A 13,779-nucleotide genomic window follows, 5' to 3' on the forward strand; every position below is an offset into this window, starting at 1 on the left:
CATTTGAGGAAATAAAAGACAATGCTTCAACGTGGTTGGATTTTTCAAAAAGTGAATACATTTGTTCAGGTGAGCACAGGTTTAGAGGAAGAATAAGCAAATCTGGCTAAATGGGGACATTTTAAGAAATGAAGTTGAATTTTCTGAACAGCAATGGCATAAGTGATTTATTCTTCGAAGGATAATATTTTTGAAAGTGGTGGTACTTTGCACAACAAAGACAACTTTGATTTATCGGGTCCTTTTGTTTTGTTAAGTTTAAGAAATTTTAGGGTTTAAGTGAGAATCAGGTTAATGAATCCACTTACTGTTCTCTAACTTTGCCTCTCAGCCCCTAGTTTTGCTGTTTTCATTTTTCATCTTTCCTTGACTTAACCTTTTCCATCTATGTCATTTCACTTGGAGTAACCAACTTCAGTTCTGTAACTGCCTAGTTACATAGTATATGATGGTGGTGCCCTCTTGTGGTGATGCACCTCATCTTCTCTCACCATTACAACAGTTACTAGTGCCACAACTCTAGATGTTGTTTACTTGTCTTTCTCAGAGGAAAATACAGAAAAAAAGAGCTAAGAGAGAGAAAAAACAACAGATAGTAAAACAACACTAAAAAACTGTTTAAACATTGCATAAAGTAAATGATAACACATTTTGTCAACATTCAGCTGGAATGCAACTTGTTCAGAATCTACAACTCTCATTCATATTTTTCCAAAATATTCTGTACTAGCCTGTGTGAAGTGATATGACTTTGAAGTGCATTTGATTTTTATTCTGGTGCTTGTAAATATTGTCTAAAGTAAGTGTGTGTGTTGTTGCCTAAAGTCAACACTTGCCTTTGGCATTGGAGAAAAATAAAACAAGGATCAAAGCATTAAAAAATACATTTTACAATTTTCTATATATTTTTAAGTTCAGCAAATCACATGGAAATGTTCCTCAAAAATATTTCAAGGTTTCAGTCAGAGTCTGTAAGAACTATACCCATTTTTTTAATGTAGTTACTTGCAAAACTTCTGTGACTATTTCTAACTGCTCCTCTTTGGGGAATCAGGAATAAACACTTGTGTCCCTTTTGTCCAGTACCTTTTTTATCCATATTTTTGTTTGGTTTTTACCCTTTTTAGCTGTTTAGCCTCTTTGAGCTTGGTCCCATAAAAAACTGATTCATCATCCCTTACTCATGTCTCCCCATTTATTAAATTATTAATGTCTGCCTATTATCCTTTTACACTTGTCTGACTCCACTCTCCAAACACTGCAGCAAAGGCGGTTGCACATTTACTGCCCTGTTGTATGTTCAGCCTAAAGGCTGCTGCTTCACACAGTTCCCTTTCACTATTTGAATGACTCCCACCTTTTGAACCTCTTGCACTCTGAGCAGTCTTGGCCTCTGTCTCCTGAACCTTTTGTCTCAAGGTGCTATTCAGGGCCAAAACCAAAAAACGTAATTATTTGCAAAAACGAAACTAGTTTGAACCTTTAAAATCTAATCATCAAACTTTGCACCTCATAATCAATCATGTTTCCTAAAATACATGGCATGCTTCAATTTTCTTGATTAAAAGTCGAGTATAAACATTTTAATTACTGATACAAGCTGAAAAAGGTATGAAAATTACTACTTCAGAATTTTGTTACAGATAAACAGTGGCAAAGGTAAGAGAATTACTCTTTTTTGCATTTTCTTTTATGGGATTGTCAAGTTGAGGAGACTGTTACATTTCACAAAAACTATTTCATGTTTAACAGTATAAGCCTTATCTACTGAATCCAGATTCTTATGACTGCACCTTACATTGCAACTGCCTTCAAATCTCCTCTACTATGACAATACACTCCTCCAGCTAGTAATCTATGTGGACTGGTACATTCATAGCATGCTGGGAGAATTTTTTTCCCTTCTTTCTTTTTGAAAACCCAGACCATTGTTACCTTCCAGCCATGTTCAACGCTTGCTGCTTATGAACAGAAGCCCAATTAGCCACCCCGTGAACCCTGACCGTGCTGAAAAAATAAATAAATAAATAAATAAATAACGCAAAAAAACTGTGTAAACAATCAGAACCACTGTGAGAACTATGCAGAAAAGCAAACATGTATAGAAAGCACACACTCATTCTCCAACCCACTTTCCACAGTATAAAGAAATGGGGCTCCCTGGGGATAGATGGAGAGCCTGGCAACCACTACTCAGTCCACCTGAGACCAAATGCACAGCTGTTTACAGCAGCTTTCACTGATGGTAGAGAGCTTTAAACACAAACATGCACATGTACGCTATGAATACAAAAATATCAAAGCTGAAGCAATTCAAGCAATTCAACTTATTTACAACATATTTGACTACTGGATTAAACACACCACCATCATTCTGACATAATTATACCTCATTAGATAATAATAATAAGATAATGTCTCCTCCAAATGTTTAACACAAATGTTAAGACATATAGCGAGGAATGTGTCTGCAATAAAAAATAAGTTATCCTTAACTGACCAGCACAACCATCCAAAGAAATGTGGAATAGCTTCAGCAGTAAAGTTTCTTTTCCTGTATCAGTAGAACACAGACTGTGATCGAAGAGATACTTGTGGGAGTGGATTTGTGACTGAAATTCAATGAACTCAGCAGACCTGAAAAAATGTCTTTCAGTAGTCATTTGTTCTGTGCTGCAAGATAGCTTGCTGTTTTATCAGAATAGGCTTTGTATGAGGATACTGTGACATTTTTCTGATTGAGCTTTGCCTGTATTTTGACTTTTAAAAATCTAATCTAAGAAACCAAATATTATTAATGTCAATATAATATCATTTACATTGAAACTAATTTGAAAATAAGCAAAAGCTTTGAAAACAGGTGGAATCTTTCAAGCAGATACCATTTTTCAGTAAGAATCAGCTCATTATATCCAAGGATGAGATTATCTCCCATCACATTTTTCAGTGAGCAAACTGAAAATGCATTCTTAAGACTGCAGTTTCAGTTCCTTGATTCCAAACCTGTGCTAATCAACTGAGTTAACATCGACCAGTCTAACATGATTAGTTTTTTAACCCAGCTTGGAGCCAGTTATCACAATTCAAATAATAAGAATATTTTGTAGTGTTTCCTGGACATTACAAAATAAAAAGGTCTTTCTCATGTAAAGTAATTTTATATGTGTAGTCATTTGTAGTTTTCTTGTATTCAATTTCGATTAGGAATTTTCAATAAACATCTCCAAATAATGTAATTCAGATGGTCTTGCTGAATATCTGCACCAGGCTTCAAGCTTGCTGCTTTTTAATCATATGTCTGGATAATAGATACACAGGACAATACTAGACAAGAGCTATGATGCACCGGTGCATCTTTTTTGTCTGTTTGTTTTGACTGAAAGACATGTACACAAGAATTTGGGACTGGCTTTTTTGAAAATGTGTAGGATTTTGTTTTTCGGGATCTAACATTTTTAGGTTTGACTTGTTGAGTGTACAAAATCTTTCACCACTAGATGTCAGTAGATTGCAGTCAGTTGAGTTCTGGTTTCTTATCCCTCCAAGTTCAAGTGTATAATCCTAGCTACAGTGGCTGCTTTATGACAAACACGCTTTAGTCATCAAAAACGTTAAATTTAGACTGTACTGAATAACAGGCCCGGCACCACGTTTCTGTTTACAATTTTGACTCAATCTGGATCGCTCTGGAGTTTTTTCTTATCTGTGGAAGGCTGTAAGCTGTTAATGCTAGGTGAGAAGCATCCACCTTTATTTACTCCAGAAGATGCTGTAAGACCTTGTGAAAGGAGTGCAATATAGGTCAGTGAGTGTGGGAAACTCAGTTCTGACTGATAACAGCCATACTGATGTGAGTTGTTGAGGATATGCTTAACTGTGGTTAGCTCTGCTGTGTCTGTCACTGTTAGCTGCTGTTAGCCTCTGTTAGCTGCTGTTCGGTGTTGTTAGTGAAACTGCCTTTGAAATGGACCTAACTTTGTTGGACTCTAAGTCTTAGTGAATAAACTCTCATATGATATGATAATGTAATCACACTGTTTGTCAGAGGGGAAGGTTTTTATGGGCAGAAATCTGTGCCATCAGAAACTGAATTTGAATAAGTTAAATTTGAATTTGAATTGCTCAGATTGAATCTGAATTGTAACTTGAATAAATGCTTTTGAAAACTGAATTTGAATTAGTCTAATTTGAAATTGAATTTATGGTTTGAAAATGATCATCACTAAACAATTTCAATTTAGTGATGATCATTTTCAAACCATAAATTCAATTTCGGTCTTGGGTGCTGCACAATACCATTCAATATTTAGTATTTACTGTTACTTATACTTATCTAGGTTATTGCTGTGGTGTTGTCTTTATTGTGGTGGTCTCTTTTTGCTTTTCTTTTTTTTCCCCCTTTCAACAGGTAATCCAGTGGATTATTTTTAGTGTCTTCTCTCACTGCCCCTCTTCCCCTCTGTTTTTCTTTCTTTCTTTCTTTCTTTCTTTCTTTCTTTCTTTCTTTCTTTCTTTCTTTCTTTCTTTCTTATCCCCAGTCATGTCTGTCCTGTCTATATTAACATAAAATAAAATAAATAATAATAACAAAGGTCAATCAAATGGACCAATCCACTCGGTAAAGTCAATCCGTTGGGCATCTTTCTTGGCCTCCAGACAATAATTCTGATTGCTAAAGAACCAAACAGGACAGGCAAAAAAATAAATAAATAAATAAAAATTTTGAGATTATGCCCGCACTTTAATTTGCCTAAATTAGTCAATCTGACCTTCATTTGCATATGGCAATCGGCATCAAGACTACTGTTTTAGCAAATAGCACATTAAAACACTAGATAAAACTGCTCAAGCTGAATGGTCTGCCAGAAAATGAACCAGTCATCTGGTACCACACCATGGTCCAGGCTAGTCAGCATTTTTGACTCCCCTCTCTGAAATTAGTTAATGCAGAGTTAAAATTAGGGTTTATCAACACAGTGACTGTTCAGTTTATTGCACAGTATGCCTGGCACAGGGATGAGTGACACCAAGGAAATGCTGACATGATAAACTGATGGATACTTTATTCATAGCATACTTCATTAAGGCTTTGTGATTTCTTACCCTAGGTCCATTGCTGCCCTCTTCTTACTCTATTGTCCTTTTGCTACCTCCTTGCAACAGCTAAAAACAGCAATAATACACATAGCATAATGCATCCTTCTAAAACAACAGCCTGTTCTTATCTTAATTTATTCCCTGAGGATGGAAGAATTTAACTTGTTCTCTTGAACACACACACACACACACACACACACACACACACACACACACACACACACACACACACACACACACCTCATTAACCTGGAGAGAAGCTCTTAGTGCACAGGAAGCTTTCCACTCCATTAGCCAGTGTCATTATTGCAGGTACTTGTACTGTAAATGGGAATATATCTGTGCTTTCTTCCACATAATGGAAACAGGTATGACCATTGACATAAGATATATGAATAGCTGAAAAATGTATAATAGATAATTGTGAACAGCAATAAATCTTTGTACAACAAATCTTCCAGCAGTTGATTCTGTCGCAGTCACTGCCTGTATGAATAAAAACACAACCTGAAAAAAAAACCTTGTATTTCAAGAGGACTGCGATAGACAATGGTCAATTCAACACCAAAGTAAATGCTCCAATTGAACAATTATATTGGTTGCTTGTTCCCACATCTCAAGTGATTCACATAAGAATTTGTTAAACAATTGAGGTGCACATTAGAATGCACTGAACCTGGGGGTTCGGCACAAATGCAAAAACCTCAATTCAATCAGGAGACTGGAGTTTAAACACTGTTTGAACAGTGCTAAAACTGCCAAAACAGCCCTGACCCATAGATGCATGGTGTCCATTAGAATGCTGAAGTTGTACTGTGGTTTCTGGCTCCAAGATGTTAGGGACAGATCCTTGAAGACCTGTAAGTTGTGAGGTGGACCTCCATGGATTGGAGTATGGGGTATCAGCCCCATTCTTATGCCCTTTTTAGTAGCTGTACAACAGTAGTAAGATTTTAGTTTGGATTTCCAGAAATATGTTAGACTAATTTCTGGTGCATGTTGGACTCCACCAGAGCTGCCCTTTGTTACTGATTCTGTTAATAATTTAATGTTCTGGAGGTCTATAGTCCCTTTTTTTGCAGGTGATGTGGTTGACATGACGGATGCCAAATTACACTGCTGTTGTTTGCAGCTGAGTCTAAGAGGCCTGTAATGAAAGCTGTTGATCATAGAAGCTTTTGATTTATTGGTCTGTCCACATTACCATCTGACAATTAACTGTGGGTACAGGGGTGAATTGTTGACCATTGCAGGAAATGTAATTTTTGTGCAAGAATCATCAATTTCATGTTTGAAGAAGAATAATTTTTCATATCAGCACAGCAACTCCATTTGTCAGTGCCCCCAAACTGTTTCAAGTCAGAGTTACACAATATGTGTATTTTGATCTGATAGCTTTGTTATTATGGATGAAATTGAAGGACATGCATACAAACAATTCATTGCTGGTTAGTCACAGGAAATTAAAAGGTCTCCTGTGTCCACCAGTTTGCCCGAGCCTTCTCCCTCTGCTGGCTTTGAGGCTTCGTAACAAATTATTACAGCAGCTGTTTACAAACAATCTGGACATTTCCACTAGATCTGTTGGGACACTATTCAAAATCATTCTATTTCAGTTCAGTTCAGTTCATTTTTATTTCAAACATTTCAAACATGTGCCTTCACAATCATTACAAAATATCATTCCATTATTTGTTTGAAAAGGAGTAGGCTGAAGTATTTACTTATTTGTCCCTACCCCCTCAAGTTTTACCTCTCATTCATTTAATTTTTTTTTGTCTTAAATTAAACAAACAACATATGAAACATATAAACATATGAAGTAAAACAAAACATAACATACATAAATCAAAAACAAGAAATTAGCAAGCCCCACCACAGTATAGTTTCTTTCATATGAAAAATACAGAATGTGTATATTTGCAGATACACAAGTTATGGAAAAACAACAAACCAAAACAAAACAAAAAAAAAACAACCAAAACAGATCTAATAAACAGGCGATATTCCAGGGCAGGTTAAAGAGCATTTACTAATGTATAAACGGTGTGCATATGTGAAAATAATGTGATTTCGTCAATCATAATGTCTCCATATAGAAGAGGAGTCTTTACTTACACCGCAGTGCATCTATTGAGGCTAGGCATTCACTGGAAAACTGTTTGTGTGTAAAGGTGGACACAAATGCAGACTCAAAGGAGAGAAACAAACCTTTATTTTGGCAAGCCACAAGTCCAACAAGTCCAACAGGTAACTGATAAAAAAGTCCATAAATCCAACAGAAAACACACAACAGAAACCAAACTGTTGGCAAACAGTACACTGCAACAGACAGCAAAGGACAATTGAAGCTATTTAAATTAACACAGATACTAATCAGAGAGACAAAATACGGGGGGGGAGTGACACAAACAAGGCAGAGAGGAAGTAACAATAAATGCCAGAGACTAAGAACAGGTTGGTCCCAAAATAAAACAGGAAATAGCAACGTCGAGAAAACACCTAACACAAGGACCTAATAGTGATACTAAATTAACTCAAAATGCTTGATTACTATACATAATTAGACTCAGCTTCGAAAGGATTACAAATGAAGAGTAACCTAAGAATAAACATAGAATACTGACTAATGAACTGAGTTATAAAATCAACAATTCAAAAACTAGAGGTCTTAGAACAGATCAAGGCATGTCTTTGTTAATGATGAGTGGAAAATCCAAGTTATAAGATATCCATATATTATTGTAAAAGAAGTAGTATTATTTCTCTGTTTCTCGATCCTTTATCCCTGCATTCATACATCTATATCTCTTTCACACAGAAATACAATGTGTCACACACGTCTTCTTATCATGGTTTTGTTGAAATGAACTTATTGGTTGGGCAAAATCAATAAGAGCTTTCTTTTACTCTCTCCAGCCTTCTTTCCTCTCTATTTCCTCACAATGTACAACCCGTCCTTGCACCCCCCCCCCCCCCCCCCCCCCACACACACACACACACATACACACACATACTCTCTCTCTCTCTCTCTCTCAGAGAGTTCATTCACAAAAGCAGTCAGTGGACTCATTCAGAGGCCAAAGCAAAGTCCAAGTACTCAATCTCTGTCAGTGATAGCGACAGGGCTTGGAAACTGTTGAAGCAGTCTGGAGCCAGTAGAAATACACTGCTCAGACTGTCATTTGGAAGCTACATTGGATACTGAAAACAAAACAAAACTCTACAAAAATCTTGTCCATATATTTAACAAATATTAAATTCAAATCTGGTGGTTCATTCTAATTTCCCATTACCCTTCTCTCTAGTCTCCATTTCAAAAATATTGCAATTCTTCTTCACGAGTTGTTTTAATGTGTCTTTAGGTGTCTCTTGTGGTCTGACTTTGGGTCTCTTTGTTAACACAAAACTGCAGTTATTGTTATTACAAGTCTCGGTCGTTGTGTCCTTGGGCAAGACACTTCACCCGTTGCCTACTGGTGGTGGTCAGAGGGCCCGGTGGCGCCAGTGTCCGGCAGCCTCGCCTCTGTCAGTGCGCCCCAGGGTGGCTGTGGCTACAATGTAGCTTGCCATCACCAGTGTGTGAATGTGTGTGTGAATGGGTGGATGACTGGATATGTAAAGCGCTTTGGGGTCCTTAGGGACTAGTAAGGCGCTATATAAATACAGGCCATTTACCATTTACCATTACTCTATTAATTTGCCCTAAAGGAACACAAATATACAAACACATTACATAGTATTCAGAAGCTGACTGCTGTCTTGTTTAATTCCTGATGTGTTGCATAATTTGCTTATGGTGTTATTTTGTGCCTTCAGTTCTCGGCTTCACTTCCAGATATGCCTGGGTTCATTCAGTTGATCTTGTTTTTTGTGTTCCTATTCTGTTTCTCCAGTTTTTTCTCTGTATTTGCCTTTTTTTCTGTCTTATTGCCCTTTTTAGTTGTTTCAAGTTAATCTTGTCTCCCCATTCAATTGTGTCTCTCTTCTGTTATATTTTACTGATGATTGTTCCCTTTTTTATGTGGAGTTTTTCTTCTCTCTTTGTGTTAGTTGTCTTCAGTCTTGTTCCCACATGTTACCGCTGCCCTCATTATCTTGTGTGTGTATATTTTGTCTTACTCTCCCCTTTTCCATTGTCATGTCATCCTTCATTGCTGTGTGTCACCTTTCCCCAAGTTTTATAAGATTTCTGGTATTCAGATTCTCCGCTTCAAAAAAGGTTTTGGACTTTCTGTATTCTCTTTGAGCTGACAGTGTTAAAGCTGAATTTTTAGTCTATGTCCTTTCTACTGAGTCCTGGATTTAGGTTCAAATCCACAAGATACACAACCAAACCATGACAGAACACAATAAACCACTAGACTAAGCTATGAGGAAAATCCAAGGAAGATCAGAACTCAGGAACTGTGTTTCTTTGTAGTTGATTGTATTCTTTGCATGTGATCACTGTTCAGATTTTCCAGCTCTTTAAACACAAGTAGGCTATATAACATCTATATTGCACAATATCCTAGAAATAATAACAATAAGAAGAAAATATACGAAAAAGATGAATGTAGGACATTTTGCCTCTAAATTTAGTCTACAGAAACAGGTTTTATTAAGTGGAAAACACAATAGCAGTATATTGGCAAAGAGTAACATGTTATGGGCCAAAATGATTGAAAACATTTTGACTGCAGAAAAGTAAAACAATAAAATGATGGATGGAACAAAAGAAAGTTTTCAGCTTTTCAATTGCAAAATCCTTTGCCTTTGTATTTGCTACAGACTGAGCAGAGGGCATAGAAGCTCCTCTGCCTATTTTAGTTTGGGCCCCAGGGACGGAAAAAGTAAAAACAATTTCTTTGACCATGGAAAGCAATTTCATTTTTCACCCCCCTCAGAAATAAAAGTGATGAATATTATGTAGCAGACCTGAAAATTACTTAAAAAAAATCAAAAAAAAATCTGTGTTTAAGATTTACAGTTAAGTCACGTCACTTCACAGGGAAAAAAAAGTTCTTGTCAAGGCTAGCGAAGCAGACCACAAACCCCTCCACAAACCCCCTCCAACAAGAGTGAATTTATTTACAGTGCTCTCCACAGTGAAATATATATATATATACACAAAGGTGTTTGGGGAAAAGGGGCCGGGGTTCCAGGGTCCAGGAGTGAAAGGGGCAGGAGTCCAAGGGGGAAGATTTCCACACGGCTTCCTTAAACACAAACAGCTCCTCTTCTCTCCACCACCACTCAGGCTCACACTCAGTCACAGTGCACAGGGAACAGGTCCAGGGGGAATCTACACACATACAGATAATCAGTTCGTTTCCAGGTTCAGGCGGACTCACGAATTAAACTTGCAGGTTGCAGGACGACTGACGCTGATGGCTCAACGATCCAGCGACGATTAGAGCAGGTCCGCCATCTTAAGTAGCACTCTAATTCATAATCAGCGGCAGGTGTGCTGATCATCCCCAGGTCCGTGGGCCAGGGGCGGGAGCCCGCACTGAGCTGCGCCCCGGCAGGAGAAAGAGAGAGCGGGAGAGAGCGAGAGAGAAAGAGAGAGCAGAGGCGAGAGAGAGAATAAACAAAACAACGTCATGTCGCGAGGTGCGGGGACCATGACAGTACCCCCCCCCCTCAACAGGAGCCTTCCGGCAACCCACCAGGCTTGTCCGGATGCAGGCGGTGAAACTCCCGAACCATGTTCTTATCCAGAACAGGACCCAGGAGCGTTCCTCCACGCCATAGCCTGCCCAGTCCACCAGGTACTGACAGCCACGCCCCCGGCGCCGTGAGTCCATGATGCGAGTGATGGAGCGTGCTGGCAACCCATCCACGAGCCGGGCGGGAGGAGGGGGCCTGGAAGGAGGGCACAGAGGACTGGACCGGACCGGTTTTATTTGTGTAACATGGAAGACATCATGGATTCTCATATTGTGAGGAAGCTTTAGCTTCCTTGGGTGAGTGAGGGCCACCAGAAGTACCGTTGGAGAAATTTGATGGTGCGATGAATACCTGGATGGCAGGTGAACCGGGCTGTGTGGGCCCACTGCAGAACCTGGGACCTGACGGAGTGAGGAACATAGTGTCACGGATTGCCGGAGGCAAGCCGTGTGGGATTGTAGGAAAGGACCAAAAAGGCAGCAGCTCTGGTGCAGGTGAGTGTTTATTTACAGTGGTGGGTAAGTACAAACAGCGGTGGCGACAAAACATGAAACTGGAGACCTAAACTGGGTAAACTAAGAAGACAAACCAGAATGAGGATGCAGGGAGGTCCGGAGAAATACATACGGGAAGACGCAGGGAGACCAAGGGGAAACAACACAGACGAACCAGCCATTACCAAGACAGAAAATACAACTTAAATACACTCAGAGAACACAGGGAGATTACACACAGGTGGGAGACACAGCTGGGAGTGATTAACATGACGAGACCAGGGAGGCAAACTGAAAACACTCACATAAGACGCAGACCTTCACAATAAAACAGGAACACACGGGGGGGAACAGGGTAAACACCAATTAGAGAACAGAACCAAAATCGCGAAGAGAAAACACAAAACGCTGGGTCAAAAGGACCCAGGATCATGACAGTACCCCCCCCCCCCTCAAAGGCTGGCCCCAGACAGCCCAACAAGAAACAAAACAGCCAGAAAAAACAGAAAACAACCTGACCAGGGCGGGCGGCGGGGGCCCAGGAAGGAGGGCCCGAAGCAAAACAAAACCGGAGCACCAGAAGGCAAAAAGACAAAAACAAAAAAACGAGTCCAAAACCAAAAGAAACGAAGCACACCAGAACACAGGAAAAAACAGAGTTCAAAACAGAAGAGCTCAGGGGGCCGACAGCACAGGAGTCCAAAACAGTTCAGGGGGCCGGCCGGGGGGCCGACAGCACAGGAGTCCAAAACAGTTCGGGGGGCCGGCCGGGGACGGCAACGGCAGCGACGTGGACACAGTTCGGGGGGCCGACCGTGTGGACGGCAACGGCGGCGACGTGGACACAGTTCGGGGGGCCGGCCTTGCGGAAGGCAACGGCGGCCACTCAGGCGTCGGCGGTCCGGGGGCCGGCCGTGCGGAAGGCAACGGCGGCCACTCAGGCGACGGCGGTCCGGGGGCCGGCCGTGCGGAAGGCAACGGCGGCCACTCAGGCGATGGCGATCCGGACCAGGCGAGGCTGCAGAGGCCGGACCGGGCGAAGCACAGGCAGAGGCCGGACCGGGCGAGGGTGAAGACACGGACGAAGCTGGACCAGACGAGGGTGAAGACACGGATGAAGCTGGACCAGACGAGGATGATGACTCGGATGAAGCTGGACCAGACGAGGATGATGAAGCTGGACCAGGCGAGGATGACGAAGCTGGACCAGACGAGGATGATGAAGCTGCAGCAGGGGGCTGGACGGGCTCCTCGGACCCTCCAGCGGAGACAGGAGGCTGAACGGGCCCCTCAGACCCTCCAGCGGAGACAGGAGGCTGAACGGGCCCCCCGGACCCTCCAGCCGACGAGGCATGAGGCTGGCGTGGTTCTCCGGAACCACCAGCTGACGAGGAAGGCTGCTGGACGGGCTCCTCGGGCCCTCCAGCTGACGTGGCATGAGGCTGGTGTGGTTCTCCGGAACCACCAGCTGACGAGGAAGGCTGCTGGACGGGCACCTCGGGCCCCCCAGCTGAAACAGGAGACAAAGGCCGGAGCGGTCCCTTGGACCCTCCAGCGGAAACAGGAAACAAAGGCCGGAGCGGTCCGTCGGACCCTCCAGCGGAGACACGAGACGAAGGCCGGAGCGGTCCCTCGGACCCTCCAGCAGAAGTCATCACTAAGCCAGCAGTCATGGAGTCCTCTGGCAAACACGAAGGCAACTGGCAATGCACTGAGCACGGGCTCTGCACAGGCAATGCTGATATGGCGCAGTTCTCATGTAGCTGCTTAGACTTCAGGGGTCCAGAATCAGCTGGGGACTGAGACCTAGCCTCTGGGGAGGCCCTGGAGCGGCAAACTGTGCCAATGGCGGCTGAACCATGAAAAGCACCTTGAGGTGAAATTAAACTTTCTCCCTGCACGGAGTGAATGAGTGAAGCCGATGATACTGGAGCCAGAGCTACGGGTAGCGGGGGCACTGGAGCTACTGGGGCCTGCGCTACAGGCGGCACTGGAGCTACTGGGGCCTGCGCTACAGGCGGCACTGGAGCTACTGGGGCCTGCGCTACAGGAGGCTCTGGAAACTGAACTGAGGGAGGCTCTGGAAACTGAACTGAGGCAGGCTCTGGAAACTGAACTGAGGCAGGCTCTGGAAACTGAACTGAGGGAGGCTCTGGAAACTGAACTGAGGGAGGCTCTGGAAACTGAACTGAGGGAGGCTCTGGAAACTGAACTGAGAGAGGCTGCGGGGGAGCTAACTGAGCTGAGGGTGGCTGCGGGGGAGCTAACTGAGCTGAAAGAGGCTGCGGGGGAGCTAACTGAGCTGAAAGAGGCTGCGGGGGAGCTAACTGAGCTGAAAGAGGCTGCGGGGGAGCTAACTGAGCTGAAAGAGGCTGCGGGGGAGCTAACTGAGCTGAGAGAGGCTGCGGGGGAGCTAACTGAGCTGAGAGAGGCTGCGGGGGAGCTAACTGAGCTGAAAGAGGCTGCGGGGGAGCTAACTGAGCTGAAAGAGGCTGCGGGGGAGCTAACTGAGCTGAAAGAGGCTGCGGGGGAG

The 13,779-nt window shown here is 42.4% G+C and overlaps 2 protein-coding genes across 2 annotated transcripts in view; both read right to left on the reverse strand.

The window, feature by feature from the left end:
* Positions 1–13,779, reverse strand: part of grip2b (glutamate receptor interacting protein 2b) — a 289,022-nt gene that overhangs the window by 207,836 nt on the left and 67,407 nt on the right. The gene's annotated exons all lie outside the window — the stretch shown is intronic.
* LOC143418650 (uncharacterized) lies at positions 8,623–11,689 on the reverse strand. Its single transcript, XM_076884187.1, has 4 exons — positions 11,342–11,689; positions 10,752–11,153; positions 10,466–10,596; positions 8,623–10,384 (listed from the first exon to the last, which is right to left on the reverse strand). The coding sequence occupies exons 1-4, from the start codon at positions 11,426–11,428 to the stop codon at positions 10,348–10,350; spliced, it is 657 nt and encodes a 218-aa protein (XP_076740302.1). The 5' UTR covers positions 11,429–11,689; the 3' UTR covers positions 8,623–10,347.

Source organism: Maylandia zebra, linkage group LG5 (assembly GCF_041146795.1).
Source record: "Maylandia zebra isolate NMK-2024a linkage group LG5, Mzebra_GT3a, whole genome shotgun sequence".
In the NCBI taxonomy this organism is placed as follows: Eukaryota; Metazoa; Chordata; class Actinopteri; order Cichliformes; family Cichlidae; genus Maylandia; species Maylandia zebra.